This window comes from Garra rufa, chromosome 5, assembly GCF_049309525.1.
Source record: "Garra rufa chromosome 5, GarRuf1.0, whole genome shotgun sequence".
Classification (NCBI taxonomy): Eukaryota; Metazoa; Chordata; class Actinopteri; order Cypriniformes; family Cyprinidae; genus Garra; species Garra rufa.
Window position 1 is genome coordinate 41405982 of NC_133365.1, and position 14727 is coordinate 41420708.

The following is a 14727-nucleotide window of genomic DNA, read 5'->3' on the forward strand; positions in this document are numbered from 1 at the left end:
AACACGGCGAGACTTTATATGGACAAAAAACTTCATCTTGACATGTAACTTGTCCCAAAGTTGATAAAAATACATTTTAGAGAAGTATTTTCAAAATAAAGAACTTAGAAGCAGTGTTGGTGGTGGCGCATTACAAGTAACGTGAGTTATCAGATTGCTTTTTCAAGTAACTAGTAAAGTAACGCATTACTTTGTAATTAACAAGTTCAAGACAGCTCTCCTGTTGCCATGTTGAGAGAAATAAGGAATGATTAAATAAAAAAATGTGTTAAATAACACAAATATGATTTATGTATTTAATCCCATTTTAATAACTAATGTCTTTGCTGCTGACCTTTGTTGATCCATTTCAACCATACTAATAAGCAGTGTCACTTTGGGAAAGTTACTTTTAAAAAGTAACGCATTACAATATTGTGTTACTCCCTAAAAAGTACGTTACTAAGTTACTTTTTATGGAAAGTAATGTGCTTTGTTACTTTTGCGTTACTTTTTAAACCTGGGCAGGGCTATTTTTAACAAATGTAAAAGCCTTTTACACCAAAACGTGAAATGAATAAGCCTCAGGCTGAAGGAAAAGTAAATTCATGTTTGTACAGTAGAACACAGGAGAAGAAATTTCAACACTCTTTAGCAACAAAAATGAAGCACAAATGTTACTGACCTGCTATTTCTATGCCCATCAATAGCTTGATTAGCTGGTGTTTAATTGGGGTTGGAGCTGAATTCTGCTGGACACCGGCCCTCCTGAACCGAGTCTTGAACTACAGTAGTACATCATGTTTACAGAGCGCCTCTGCACTTACTGCCGGTTTCTCTCAACATGGGGACAGAACACTTGTCAGTCTATAAATGGGAAAATAACTGACGGTACTTATTTGAAAATATAACCCAGGTATTTTTTTGTCAATTAAAAAGTTATGCATTATTTTACTAGTTACTTGAAAAGGTAATCTGATTGCGTAACATGCATTACTTGTAATGCGTTAACCCCAACACTGGTTCTGGACTAAGTTAATTTGTCTCACTCACACAAAAACAGATTTAGTATTCCTCAAAATGAATAAAAAGAGTCAAATAAAAACTCAGAATATGACGCAAACCTGCAATAATTAAATATGTTAAACGACACACATATCCTTTATATATTTAATCCCATTGTATTAACCAGTGTTTTTGCTGCTGATCTTTCTTCCAATTCAGCTATACTAATAAGTAAAAATTACTTTTAAAAAAACATCATTTGTGCTTTGTTTTGTTTTTTTATCACTGAAGAGTGTTGAATTTTCTTTTCCAGTGTTCTACTGTACAGATCTGAATTTACTTTACTTTTAGTGCTGGGCAACGATTAATCGTGATTAAGTGCGATCAAACTAAAGGTTTTTGTGTACATAATATATGTATTTGCACTGTATTTATTGTGTATATATAATACACACACATCACGTATATATTTAAAGAAAATATGTTATATTTATATGTTAAATATATTTATATATAATATAAATTATATGAATGTAAATGTATGTACATGTATTTATGATGTTAAAATTACACACATATATTATGCACTCAAAAACTTTTATTTTGGATGCAATTAATTGCAATTAACTGTTGCCCACAAAGTACTGTGGTGGTCCTGTTAGTTTAGTTTTGTTTATTTAATTTATTTAACAGAAACCATGCATGCTGTGCCAGAGTTAGCTATAAAGCTAATATGAATCTGCAGTCCCTACAATACTCCATCACAAACAATAGAAAACATACAATATCGCATCATACTCCATATATTTCAAATCTGGTCAGTGATCACATATTTGGTTTTCCTTAAGCCATACTTTATGTGTAGTTTTAAAAATACTTAATGTTGTACATTAGTACAGTTACGCATGCAATTCCATGGTACTTTGCAATGGCACTAATGATTGCCATATTCATGTAACATGATAGCCTACCATGGAGAGAAGCTTGTTATTTTTTGTTAGTGCTGAATATTAATGGGATGTTTTATACAAAAAAAAAAAAAATCAGATTAATCTCTCAGTTTCATTGTGTGCTATCAAAACACGACGAGGGTTTATTAGAAGAACTGGAGGTTTACTGCCAATGCTCTGACAGAAACCTGTCTGGCTGATAGTGCTCATCAGCTTTGTACTAAAACTATGCTTTTAATCATTTTAACTGACTAAAAGAATGAAACTGTTCTTTTATTGCCATAGACTACGCATTTTGCAATTATTTGAATGCAGTTAACATTATTATTATTTATTATTATTCAAAAGTGTACTGGCTGGTACGTACGGAACCATTGTTCATATCTTATTCAAGGGGAGCGTTCAAACTGCCGCACCGCTGGCGGGGCGTAGGACCGTGATGTGTTGGGAAATAAGATTGACGTGAAGCGCATGTTTTGGTTTTTCCCGAATCTCACTGCACAAACTTGTTTTTCTGCTGCGGCTCTAGATATTGCATCGTTCGCAAGCATATAGTGTACGATCTGAAGATGAAGAAGAAAACGGTGGAGAAGACGCGTCACGTCGTGGCCTGGATGAACAAAGCGGAGTACGAGCATGTGCTGGAGTATTTGTTCTCCAAAGAGCCCGCGCTGCAGAAACACGCGCTGCACAGGATCTCTGCGTGGAAGGTCAGGTACGGTGGTCAGGGTTGGACCTACAGGGACAGTGATATGGTGTCTTGAAAGTAGTGCGGGAGATGTTGTGATTGCCGTTTGGTGGGTCACGTGACAACTGATGTTTCATCTCTTGTATTATTATTTTCGTTTCTATTTTTTTATTTGTTTGATTTAAGATTTTAATCATTATCATATAAACATATTTACAAACACACATTTGCTTCTCTTGTATTTTATATCAGTATTGAAGTTATCTTACTCGAATTAATTTGATAAAAAAAAGTTTAATAAATCTGAGAAATAAAAAAATATATTTATTATTAATTATATTATTTTGGGTTTGGCCGTTACTTTGACAGGTTCCGTAAGATTCACGCTTACATTTCATCTATGCTGACATGCGAGAGGTTACTAGTTATTGGGTTTTAAATGGCTCAGACCCCCAAATATGACCATATTGGTTCAAAGGACAGGGCAACAATTTTTGTTATGTATGAAGACCCCATATACACTACCAGTAAAAAGCTTTTAAACAGTATTTTTAATGTTTTTTCAAAAAAAGTCCAAGCCTGCATTTATTTGATCCAAAGCAAAAACAGTACAATTTTGAAATATTTTTTACCATTTCAAATAGCTCTTTTGTGTTTGAATATATTTTAAAATGCAATTTTAAAACTGATTAAAGCTAAATTTTCAGCATCATTACTCCTGTCTTCAGTGTCACGTGATTCTTCAGAGATCATCTAATGTAATGATTTGCTGTTCAAGAAACATTTTATTATTATTGTCAATATTCAATATTTAGTAATTTTTTTTTTCAGGATTCTTTGATGAATAGAAAGATCCAAAGATTAGCATTTATCTGAAATAAAAAGCTTTTTTAATGTTATACACTATACCATTCAAAAGCTTGGATTTTTTTTTCTTTTTGGGGGAAATAAATTATATAAATTAATACTTTTTTTATTTAGCAAGGATGCTTCAAATTGATCACAAATGATGATAAAGACATTAATAATGTTACAAAAGATTTCTATTTCAGATAAATGCTGTTCTTCGAACGTTCTATTCATCAAAGAAACCTGAAAAAATTCTACTGGACTGTTTTTAACATAATAATAATAATAATAATAATAAATGTTTTTTAAGCTGAAAACCAGAATATTAGAACAATTTCTTAAGAATCGTGTGGAGTAATGATGCTAAAATTCTGCATTAAAATCACTGAAATAAATTAAATCTTAAAATATATTCAAATAGAAAACAATTATTTTAAATAGTAAAAATATTTCAGAATTGTACTGTTTTTGCGGTACTTTGGATCAAATAAATGCAGGCTTGGTCAGCAGAAGAGACTTATTTAAAAAAGATTTAAATCCTATTGTTAAAAACTTGTTACATTAATTATTTTTATTATCACTATAGTGCTGTTAAATCTATTATTAATTTAATTAATTTTTTACATCAGTACATTTTGGATTCATTTTTATTCAGAATATTTATTTAGTTGTTTATTCATTTCATTTTCATTGTCTGTAATTTCCTGTCTGCTGTCACAGGTTCGGACAAAGCACTCCAGTAGCCGTGGACAGTACAGCAGACCTGGTGCGTTGTCAGGTGCTGGACAGCACAGGTCAGCTGGAGGCCAATGATCTAGTGCTTCTCTATGGCATGGCGCTGGTTCGGTATGTTTACCATCCATTAAGTGCACTTGAATCATACAAATCAGTACATTTGACTTTACTGGAGTAACAAGTGTGATTGTGTTTCAGGTTTGTAAATCTCATCACAGAACGGCAACAGAAAAGAATTGCCAGACCCTTACGAAAGTTAGCAGGGAATGTAAGTCGCGTGTCAACTCAGATGAACATCTTTCATAATCTATAAATGCAGTCTGACTACAGTTTGTCTTTTTCACAGATAAATATTCCAGAGTGGGTGGTAAACCTCAGGCATGATATGACACACCGCAGACTCCCGTCACTAAAGTGGTGTCGAAAAGGTAAGAGACAGCTATTCCCTTACAGCAGGGCTATTCAATTGGCGGCCCGCGGGCCCAATGCGGCCCGCCAATCATCTTCGTCCGGCCCGAGGGAGCAGCAGGTGGCTTGAATGGTTTTTGCACTTATTAGTTTGTCCACTAGGCGGCGGGCCAGCCAAAAAAGAAGAGCAAGAGAGCCAAGAACAACAACAATCTACCGGAGATCGCAACATCAATAGACGGCAGATTTGACAAGCGCTTGTAGGGCTCCAGACTGCGACCAAATGGTCACATTTTTTCTGCCGGTGCGACTAAATTTTGTGAGCGGTCGCAATGGCGCGACCACCGCGTTATTCAACTCATAAGCGCTGCTATTTCTGTTTCATATTAGAAACATTAAAACGGCAAACGAAGCGAAAGAGAAACCAAAGCGCGCCACGTTTGAGCTTTATCAGCTCGGACCGCAACGCAAACACACTTGTCCAAGCTCAGAACAGCCTCGGGAACCAAAGTTGATTTCGCGACACTGTTACTGCACAGTGCTGCGAGATCCAGTGAAAAGTGTTTGAATTCGCCCAGAATGAATTAAGGTTGCTGAAAGATCAGTGAGAATCATTCAAATTCTGCTCAGAATTCTGTTATAACAGCGCTGATGTAGGCTATGTCAGACAACCAGAAGTCACACCAACTTAAGCAAAGTCGAATGTTATTACAGTATTGATTTCAGGGTTTGTACAACCTTTTGAGAGAGAAATTCAAGCACTTTTCAATGACTTTCAAGCATTTTGCACAACCATTTTAAGCACTTTAAAGCTCTTATGATCCAATTTGAATGTTATCTTGATGGCCAAAATATACTTTGTGGTAAACAAACACTTATGTCAAATTAAAAACATAAAATAACGATTATAACCAGTATATGGCAATAATAATCTGTATATTTTATGCATATACAATTTATAGTTTATGTGAAGATTGTTTTAAAATCACCTAAATTAAAAGCTGTTATATATTTCAGAGCCTATTAAATGTTGGGCTTTCAATTCTACTAAAATGTTGAATGGACATAATTAATATGTAAAACTGAGAGAAAATTCAATAGGCTACTTGGTAAAAAGATGCTATTAAACACATATTTAAAAATACTTTGTTATTTCTACCTTAATTTGGAGGTTCATTGTGAAATTATGACAGTATAAATATATAAATATGCGATTATTCATGATTAATTACAAAAAAAATGTGTGATTTTTTTTTTTTTTTTTTAATTGATTGACAGACAGCACCTTAACCTTTTATAGATGTTGGTGTTGGTAATATTTGTTCATTTTAGTGAATATGCATTTCAATGTAATTGTATAGGCCCCCTAGAAAGAGATCAGGATGGCCCCCATCCCCTTGGCCCACTTCAAATTTCCAGTTCGATAATCCGGCCCTCAAATGGATCTAATTGAATAGCCCTGCCTTACAGTCACACGTGCATATGTCATTGTAGTGATTCAATGTGTTCCTTGTTTTCATATTTGTTGGTGTTTTTCAGGTTGTGGTTTTGTGCTGGACTGGTTGCATCAAGAGTATTGGTCTCGCCAAATGGGCAGTCAGCTGACAGAGGACTGGAACTCATCATCAGAAGAGGAGGAGGAGGATGAAGAGGAGTTTGTTAAAAGGCATGAGGAAGAGCTAGTCCGCAGACAAAAAGAGATCGAGGCACATAGTGAGTAGCCTTTTTGATATAAAAATCTGTAGGATGTTTGTGTCAGTAAAGGAGAGAGATGTGGAACTGCAGGGAAGTAAAATGACAGAAATTGTTCCAACTTTTACACACTATATTTACAGTTTAGAAACATGAACAAAAACCTGACGGTTATATTACAATATAGGATAAGTTGCATAAAAAATAGTAAATACCGTTATAGTGTATAAAAGGTGTTTTATGTCACTTAAATGCAAAACCTTAGTTTTGTTTAGAATTAAGACTTGTATGGCTTAATATAACGTAAATGATTGCATGAAAGAAAACCCATGCAAGATTTACGTTATTTTAAAAAAAATCCACAATGTTTTTACTAGTGGTGGGCCGTTATCGGCGTTAACGTGCTGCGTTAACGTGAAACTCTTATCGCGCGATAAAAAAAATATCGCCGTTAATCTATTCTCAAATTTGGGTTGGGAGCTGGGTCTAAACTACGCAAGCTATGATGACTTTCACCTTGATAGTTTAACGCGGATGTATACCGAAGACTATAGAATATGGTCGCGCGTTTAAGTCTCCTCCGCCAAAACACAGACGGGATCGCGTCGTCCTCCATTCATAAAAACCGAATCTACTATAGCGAAATGCCACGTAAATTCGTCGTTTTTTGGATTCATAAATCGAATGTTGGTCAGTCACTTAATTCAAATCGCGATATGGACTAGTGTATGTGAAAACTGAAATGCAAAAAGACCGTTTTAAGATGAATCCGATATGTTCCGTTTGCCTAGCTGTATGTATGCATTGCGGAGACGAGCTTTTACTACACGCATACTGAAACACACGTGACGCTCCCGGTAATTTTTGGCATTTTCATCTTACATGAACAGATAAACTCAATCTCCCAAACTGCTGTGAGTGTCACTTTTACCGTTTCATTTGAGAAAACTAGCATCATATCATACTGTATACACAGAAACTTCACGGCAACCTGTCAAAATAAAAGTACGGTGTAACATGTAATGGGCTGGGTAGGTGTTGACGTTAAAAAAACACAATCTAATAGGTAGAAAAAATAATTTCATTGTTAGTTAGTTAGTAAACACAAGTACATCTAATTGAACATAATTTATTTTCATCAACAAATTATCATAGAACAGCTTTATGAGCTTTATGATCCATTCTCAAAGACTTTAAGTCATTATTTGGGTAGCACACATATTCTGAATGCCTTCAGCAGAATTCAAATTAGCCATTTTAATCTAGATTAATCTAGATTAATTCCAAGATTTAATCTAGATTAATCTAGATTAAAAAAAATTAATCTATGCCCACCCCTAGTTTTTACACATTTTGGTGGAGAGAACAAAGATGTAGGTGTTTAGGAAGTTTTATTCATTCGCAGGCATCTTGCCCTTTCTTTTCTCCTCTTCTTATCACTAGGAAAAGCAGTGAAGACTTGCATGGCTTCTCTTGTTGTCCTTTGAAAATTGAAATAATGGGGCCCACCCATATGTGGAAGTTTTTTTTATGGGTTTTCTACTACATATTTTTAGTAAGAGACATCATTTATGTTACATTGAAAGTGATAGTCAACAGAGTTGATTTTAGGAAAAAAGCAAAGCCAAATTGATAGCAAAATCAACTAGCTATGTTGCATATTTTCCTCCAATTCTTTTCTTAATGATAATTACTAAATTATTAATAACAATATAGCTATTTTTTTATTTTATCTTTGTTATTAAAAATAAGAACAAATATGCAAATAAACAGCAGTTTAATCAAGAGAGGTGAGTAATACTGTCTTTTCTTTTAATGTTTGATTAACATGGATGCATGGATCTAATATAATGTTACACATTAGATTTTTCCCCAACCATTAACTAAACGTTGATGTAAGACATAACATGTTATGTTTGTGTGAATCTCACCAAGACATATTTTGCAATAAGGTATTTTATAGGGAGATTTCACGTTCTCGGAGCGGTACATCTTCTGCACATGCTTTGCAAATGTCAGTCAGCGCGATTGTTTTGTTTTTATTAGCATTGGATTGAAAATCATATTTCACTGGTTTGGACTCATGTCATTGAGGGATCAATATGAAAATTCACAAAGCTAGAATGCTGCGCTTTGCAACACTAGCAGTCGTTCAGAAGTGAGCAGAAAAAAGGTACTCCGTTTAGAAAATGTACAAATAAAGATCATTATAGATTGGGGCATTGGGATCGCTAGAAGAGGGCTTAATTAACAGATTTTTGTGAAAAACTCAAATTCGACCAAAACTGACATTTTAGCTTCTTTTGTCTGTGTCTCAAAATTAGAACATGCGCATTCTGACTCATTTTGCAATCACAGGTCACATATTACTGTTTTTATTTTATTGTTGATCAAGTAAATGCCATCTTAAAGGGAAAGTTCACCCAAAAATGAAAATTTGATGTTTAACTGCTTGCCCCCAGGGCATCCAAGTTGTAGGTGACTTTGTTTCTTCAGTAGAACACAAACAAAGATTTTTAACTCAAACTGTTGCAGTCTGTCAGTCATATAATGGCAATGGGACAAACTTTTAAACTATAGTATAGTTTTGAACTGTTAAATATTAGTTTTCTGTTTGTTCTCTTTCAGAAAAAGTCAGAGAACTGCTTATCTCCTATGAACGAGAACAGTTTCAGGTAAGTCTGGAAGCAATCTGACATTGTGTATAATATCCCAGCTCACACCAGCAGAGGGCAGTATGAGCTTATGTTTCTGAGACAGCAGTTTAATGAAAACAGATGAGGAGTGTTGGAATTCTTCCTCATGCACAGAGAACCTGTGGCTGAATATGCCTGATTCGCTACTATATAGTATGTAGAAAGTATTTCAAATGAGTACTATGTCTGAATACACTGTGTCCATAAAATAGTGGGTGAAACTTGAGTGTTTTTGGTATGTGATTTGTGGGTCTGTGGGATAGACAAAAGTTAAAACCATTCAGTAATGTTTGGTAGAATGTTTCTGTTATTAATACAAGTAGTTTAGGTCGTTATTATGTTGTTCCCATTGTTATGGTGTGTTTGACAGACGTACGAAAAGCTGGCAAAGCAGGGAGGGCAGTGTGGCAAGTGGCCAGATGCCAGCGCTGATCTCAGCTGGATCCTGACACAGATCAAACACTATGACACAGAGGCCAGGTGTGTGCATGTGTTCAACTGAGCAAGTCTTTATTGCTGATATGTTTAAGAGTATACGTCTCATTGCTATCTGTTCTGTCTGTGTTGCAGAGACATCCTCATTGATGTTTTAATGCAGGATGGATTCCTTATTCCCACTGCAGAACAACTAGAGTCTTTGGATATCGACCCCTCGGGTACAAAACCACAAGGTTTTGTTTATAAAGCAGGAAAGCATGAAGGACTTGGCTCACATAAATTAAATCTGCCTCTCTCTCTCTTTCTCTGTAGAGGACTCTGTCGACATGTTCGCCCCATGTCTTCCTCGAGTGTTTTTGCACTTCTGGTTGCCATGTTTGAAGATCTTGAATTCATCTGTCTTTATGAATCTGATCCTTGATAAACTGTTCGCTGAGCTCTCGAATGAGCCATCCAGTAACAGAACTTACTACATCGCCTCCTGGATCTCCGAAATTTTCCTCTGCAACAGCAAAAGTATAAATCTGAGTTTGGAAACTTTGGAAAATGTGTTTAAATAATTGTTTGTTATTTCATAATAATTTTATTACACATTACTCGTAATTATGATATAAACGTATCATAATTCATGTGAAATATGTAAAAAATATGTGAAAACTTACCTTGTTGTGAAAACCTGATTTTTTTTTTATATATATATTCCAAAGTAATCCAGAAAGTTTCCAAAAACTTTTTACTTATTAACAGCAAGGATGCTTTAAATTGATCAAAAGTGATGATAAAGACCTTTATAATGTTACAAAAGATTTCTGTTCTTCTGAACTTTGTATTCATCAAAGAAACCTGCGGAAAAAAACATAGTTGTTTTCAACATCATAATAATAATAATAAATGTTTTTTTGAGTAGCAAATCCGAATATTAGAAAGATTTCTGAAGGATCATGTGACTGGAGTAATGATGCTAAAAAATCAGCTTTGAAATCACAAAAGTAAATTACATTTTAAAATATATTCATATAGAAAAGTTATTTTAAATAGTACAAATATTTCAAAATTTAACTGTTTTTGTTATACTTTGGATCAAATAAATGCAGGTTTGGTGAGGATTTTTTGTGCTAATGTTCTAAACTATTTCTTTTACCAAATCTGTGTGTGGCAGGTGAATTGAAGGCTCACAAGCGATTAAAAATAGCCAAGGAAAGAATCTTCATGAACAGGTTACAGTTTCCATGGCAGAATCTGATTTCTGCATGTGTGAATGCACCCTGCCCAGCTACACCGTTCCTTCTGCGACAGTGAGTTAACGCCTGCACACATATTTACACAGTGTGGATGAAAGTAACTAATCAAATCTTGCTTCTTGCCTTTTAAGGATTTTGAGTGACATGGATAAGCCCCTCCCACAAGATGCCCAGCAGAACCTACTTCAGCTGTGCAATATTTACACACAGGGTTATCATGGAAACACTTCCCCTGGACCCTCAGACCCTGCTCAGCCTGTATACACCCTACAGAACCTTCAGGAGAGACTTAAGAGTAGCACCTCACATAACAGAGACGCCCAGTCATCTAACCACACCCCCAGATCCATGCAGGCTCCGCCCACAGAGGACCTCCAGGAAAAGTTAAGCGCAGAAACCGTACAGGAGAGAAATTTTGCATTACGAGGATCTGCATGGAGCGTGTGCACAGGTAACATTTACACACCATGACCTGCCTTTTTTTTTTTTGTTTTTTTTTTTGAAAAAGTATTTTCATTTTTGTAATGTATTACTAGTAATTTATCAGTTGTGAACCTGGACCACAAAACAAGTCTAAAGTAGCACGGGTATATTTAAAGCAATAGCCCAAAATACACTGTGTGGGTTTCATTTCATTGTTTCAAGTTTCATTGATGAAATATAAAAAGTGTCTAGATTTATATTTTTTATTAATTAATTAATTATTTTTTTATGTCAAATTTGTGACCATTTTTGTCTTGAGCCATGTATCATATAGCCTGTTCATTGCTTTGTACTTTAGTGTTAACTGTATTTACAACTTTTAAAAACATTTTTATTAATTCAAAAATAAACCTAAACTTATTTTAAGTTTTAAAGTTATTTGCCAAGGCACCTTTTTTTTAATTACATTTAGTTAAGTACAAAAATATCTAAAACTGAAATCTTAATAGATGTATTACAATTAATGGGGGGGGGAAACAAATAACAAGATTAATATAATTAAAATAAAAGCTAAACATACACTACCTGTCAAATGTTTAAAACAGTAGGATTTTTCATGTTTTTTTTTTTTTTTTTTTAAAGAAGTCTTTTCTGCTCACTAAGCCTGTAAAAACAGTACAGTAAAAATATTTTTACATTTTAAAATAACTGTTTTTTTATTTAAATAATTTTTTAATGTAATTTATTTCCTGGATCAAAGAAATTAATACTTTTATTTAGCAAGGATGCTTTATATTGATCAATGTTTCTTGAGCAGCAAATCCAAATATTAGGAGGATTTCTGAAGGATCATGTGACTGGAGGAATGATGCTAAAAATTCAGCTTTGAAATCACCAGCATAAATTTAATTTTAAAATATATTCAAATAAAAAACTTATTTTCATTAGTTAAAATATTTCAAATTTTTACTGTTGTACTTTGGATCAAATATGCAGGCTTGGTGAGCAAAAGAGACTTCTTAAAAACATTAAAAATCTTACTGTTCAAAAACTGGTAGTGTTTTAAAAAAAATAAATTCAAAATAATTCTATGCCTATAATAGTATGTAAATAATCCTAAAATGAAGCTGCAGTTAGTTTATGTGTTGTCTTCTGTTTATGTGCTGCAGCATATCTGCAGTTTATTTCAAATAAATGAAATGCATCTACACCTGTTACTTGAATAATACATACATTCATAAAGTTAGACCATCTGCACACTTACACAGTCATTTGCACATGTGGGATGTCTGTTTCCATGACCCTAAATACTAGGGCCAGCTAGCAAAAGTAACGTCATCTGGTGTTTAATGTAATGTGGAAGAGTGACAACTCAAAACCCCGCCCTTCTAAAATCTGACCGATCACTGATGATTAAACACCTTATTGTTCACCTAAATCCTAAGATGGTTTTGAATGATTCGGTTTGAATTCTTTTGTCAAATCTGGTGTTCTTATGTCCAATCAGATCGAGTCCCCTGGAAACAGTACCCGCTAGGAAAAGTTCCAGGACAACCAGAGGACCCCTCCTGTTTGATGGTGGAGTCTTATTCTACATTAACTGTATTTGACCAGCAGGAGGAGCTAGATCAACTCCCTCAGCACCATGGCAACAGGAGGTCAGAGGAGTTTGAAACTTCAAAACTTCAAAACATGTGGTTAATGTGTTACAATATGTGTTTCATTAAAAATGCATTTTTATTCACAGTGTTCGCCTTCAGAGCAGAGCCGGTGGATCAGATGGGCCACTTTGGACTCATAGTGATTTGAGCAAACTCAAAGCTGGACTCACTCTGTTCTAACACACACTCAGATACTCAGCGTCCTTGAGATATTGAACCACCGACCCTGAACTATGAACCCTATGTTAAAGACAAACACTTTAGGGCTAAGCTGGACTGGGGCTCTTCTAGATGCACACAAAGAGCCTCTCTACTTTTGTCTCTGACATGACCATGCGAAGTTGAAAACATTAAGCTGTTTTTCTTAGAATTAATGTCCATCTTGGTTAGAAGGTCTCACTCTAATGTTATAACAGTTACAGCCCACGCTGCAGTTTGATCAGCTCACCTCAGTTCCTCAGCTCTTGGCATGTGTTCAAATAATCCGGACGTGAAACTCCCATGAGTAATGCCTCACGAGGTTCTAATGAAGAAGTTGGTGCTGTTTGAGAAATGTTGTAAATTACATGACATTATTTTTGAACACAAAGTTGCCAAATAAACTTCATTTTGTATTGTCTGCTCATTTCTTGAGGTCAGGTTTGTTGCTGATTACTGATTACATTTGATTTACTTTTAGAAATTTCAATTGGATCGTTTTCAGACATTTGAAAGCAGGCAGGATTAACCTTACAGTAGTACTAAACATTGATTACTGTCAGACTTTAAAAATCCAGCATCACTTGAATTAAGATTATAATAATTTTAATTTAAAGCACAGCCACCACAAAATCAGACTTCGGGACCTCTTTTTACATTGAGATCATTCTGAGGTTAAATACAGATTTAAAACCATAAGATGATTTAATAGCTATGGCACTGTTTTTGAACTCTTTGCATAGCTATATGAAATATATACATAACCCCAAATAGGAAATAAAACAGTTCATGATAAGCATAAGTCTGTGTCCTAAACTCTTAAAACATTAGTGTCTCATATTTTGGAAAGACATCAATCAAATCTGTATGTGTGTAAAAATATGAATCATTAACATTTTCATAAGTAAATGTAATTTAATTACACGGTTTTTTTTTTCTCAGCAACTGCATTTATCTTGTTATTAGGTTTATGTAATTCTGTTACATGTAGGCCTAACATTGGTAATGTATTGTGTAAAGTTGAGGAAGGCTTACCCCTACCCTGGCCACGGGGTAATTAAATTACTTTTGCTAACACAGTGAAAGCGAGTGGAAAGTGTCGATTGGCATTAAAATATTTTACCAACTCCAAACATTTGAATGGCTGTGTATGTAATTGCATTATAACATTTTGAAACAAGTGGCATTTTTTTAAGAAATACAGCAAAGTCTTAGGTTCCAGAATTCAAAACATTAATCAAAATGAAGACAAAAAAGTCGAATGTACATAGTGGTTATTTACTAGTAAACCTGTGTGAACCTGTTTTGGCACACTCCCTTTTAGTGAATAGGTTTGACTCCTTTAGCTGTTTCCATGTATGCAAATCTTAATGTTTAAGCATATAATGATATTCTAGGGAATTGCATGCTTCTAATTTTATATGGACAGTTTGGACAGGACCCTTTTCTATTTTAGCTTGACAATGCCTTTGTGTATAAGGCAAGGTTCAAAAAGAAATTGATTCAGACAGTGTGGAAAAACATGACTGGTCTGCAGAAAACAAGTCCTAATCCCAGCTGAACACCTCTGGTGTGACTTTAAATGCAGACCTTGAGCGAAAAACCCATGACCAAACACCAAAGACTTCCAAAACTGTTGCAACAGAGATGGAAATACAATTTTTTAATTCATTAATTATGTTTCCATCTTTGTTGCCAATGTTTTGGAAGTGCTGTTTTCTGTTCTAAAGAAGGGGGTATCCCAATGCTTTTGTCCATACAAGT

At 34.6% G+C, this 14727-nt stretch overlaps 1 protein-coding gene across 1 annotated transcript; it reads left to right on the forward strand.

The window, feature by feature from the left end:
* Nucleotides 1-2349: 2349 nt before the first annotated feature.
* las1l (LAS1 like ribosome biogenesis factor) lies at nucleotides 2350-13384 on the forward strand. Its single transcript, XM_073840501.1, has 13 exons — nucleotides 2350-2649; nucleotides 4192-4317; nucleotides 4405-4474; nucleotides 4553-4634; nucleotides 6154-6327; nucleotides 8935-8981; nucleotides 9373-9482; nucleotides 9573-9658; nucleotides 9753-9956; nucleotides 10600-10735; nucleotides 10813-11132; nucleotides 12612-12762; nucleotides 12852-13384. Exons 1-13 carry the CDS (start codon nucleotides 2504-2506, stop codon nucleotides 12943-12945), a joined length of 1746 nt encoding a protein of 581 aa, XP_073696602.1. The 5' UTR covers nucleotides 2350-2503; the 3' UTR covers nucleotides 12946-13384.
* Nucleotides 13385-14727: the final 1343 nt, after the last annotated feature.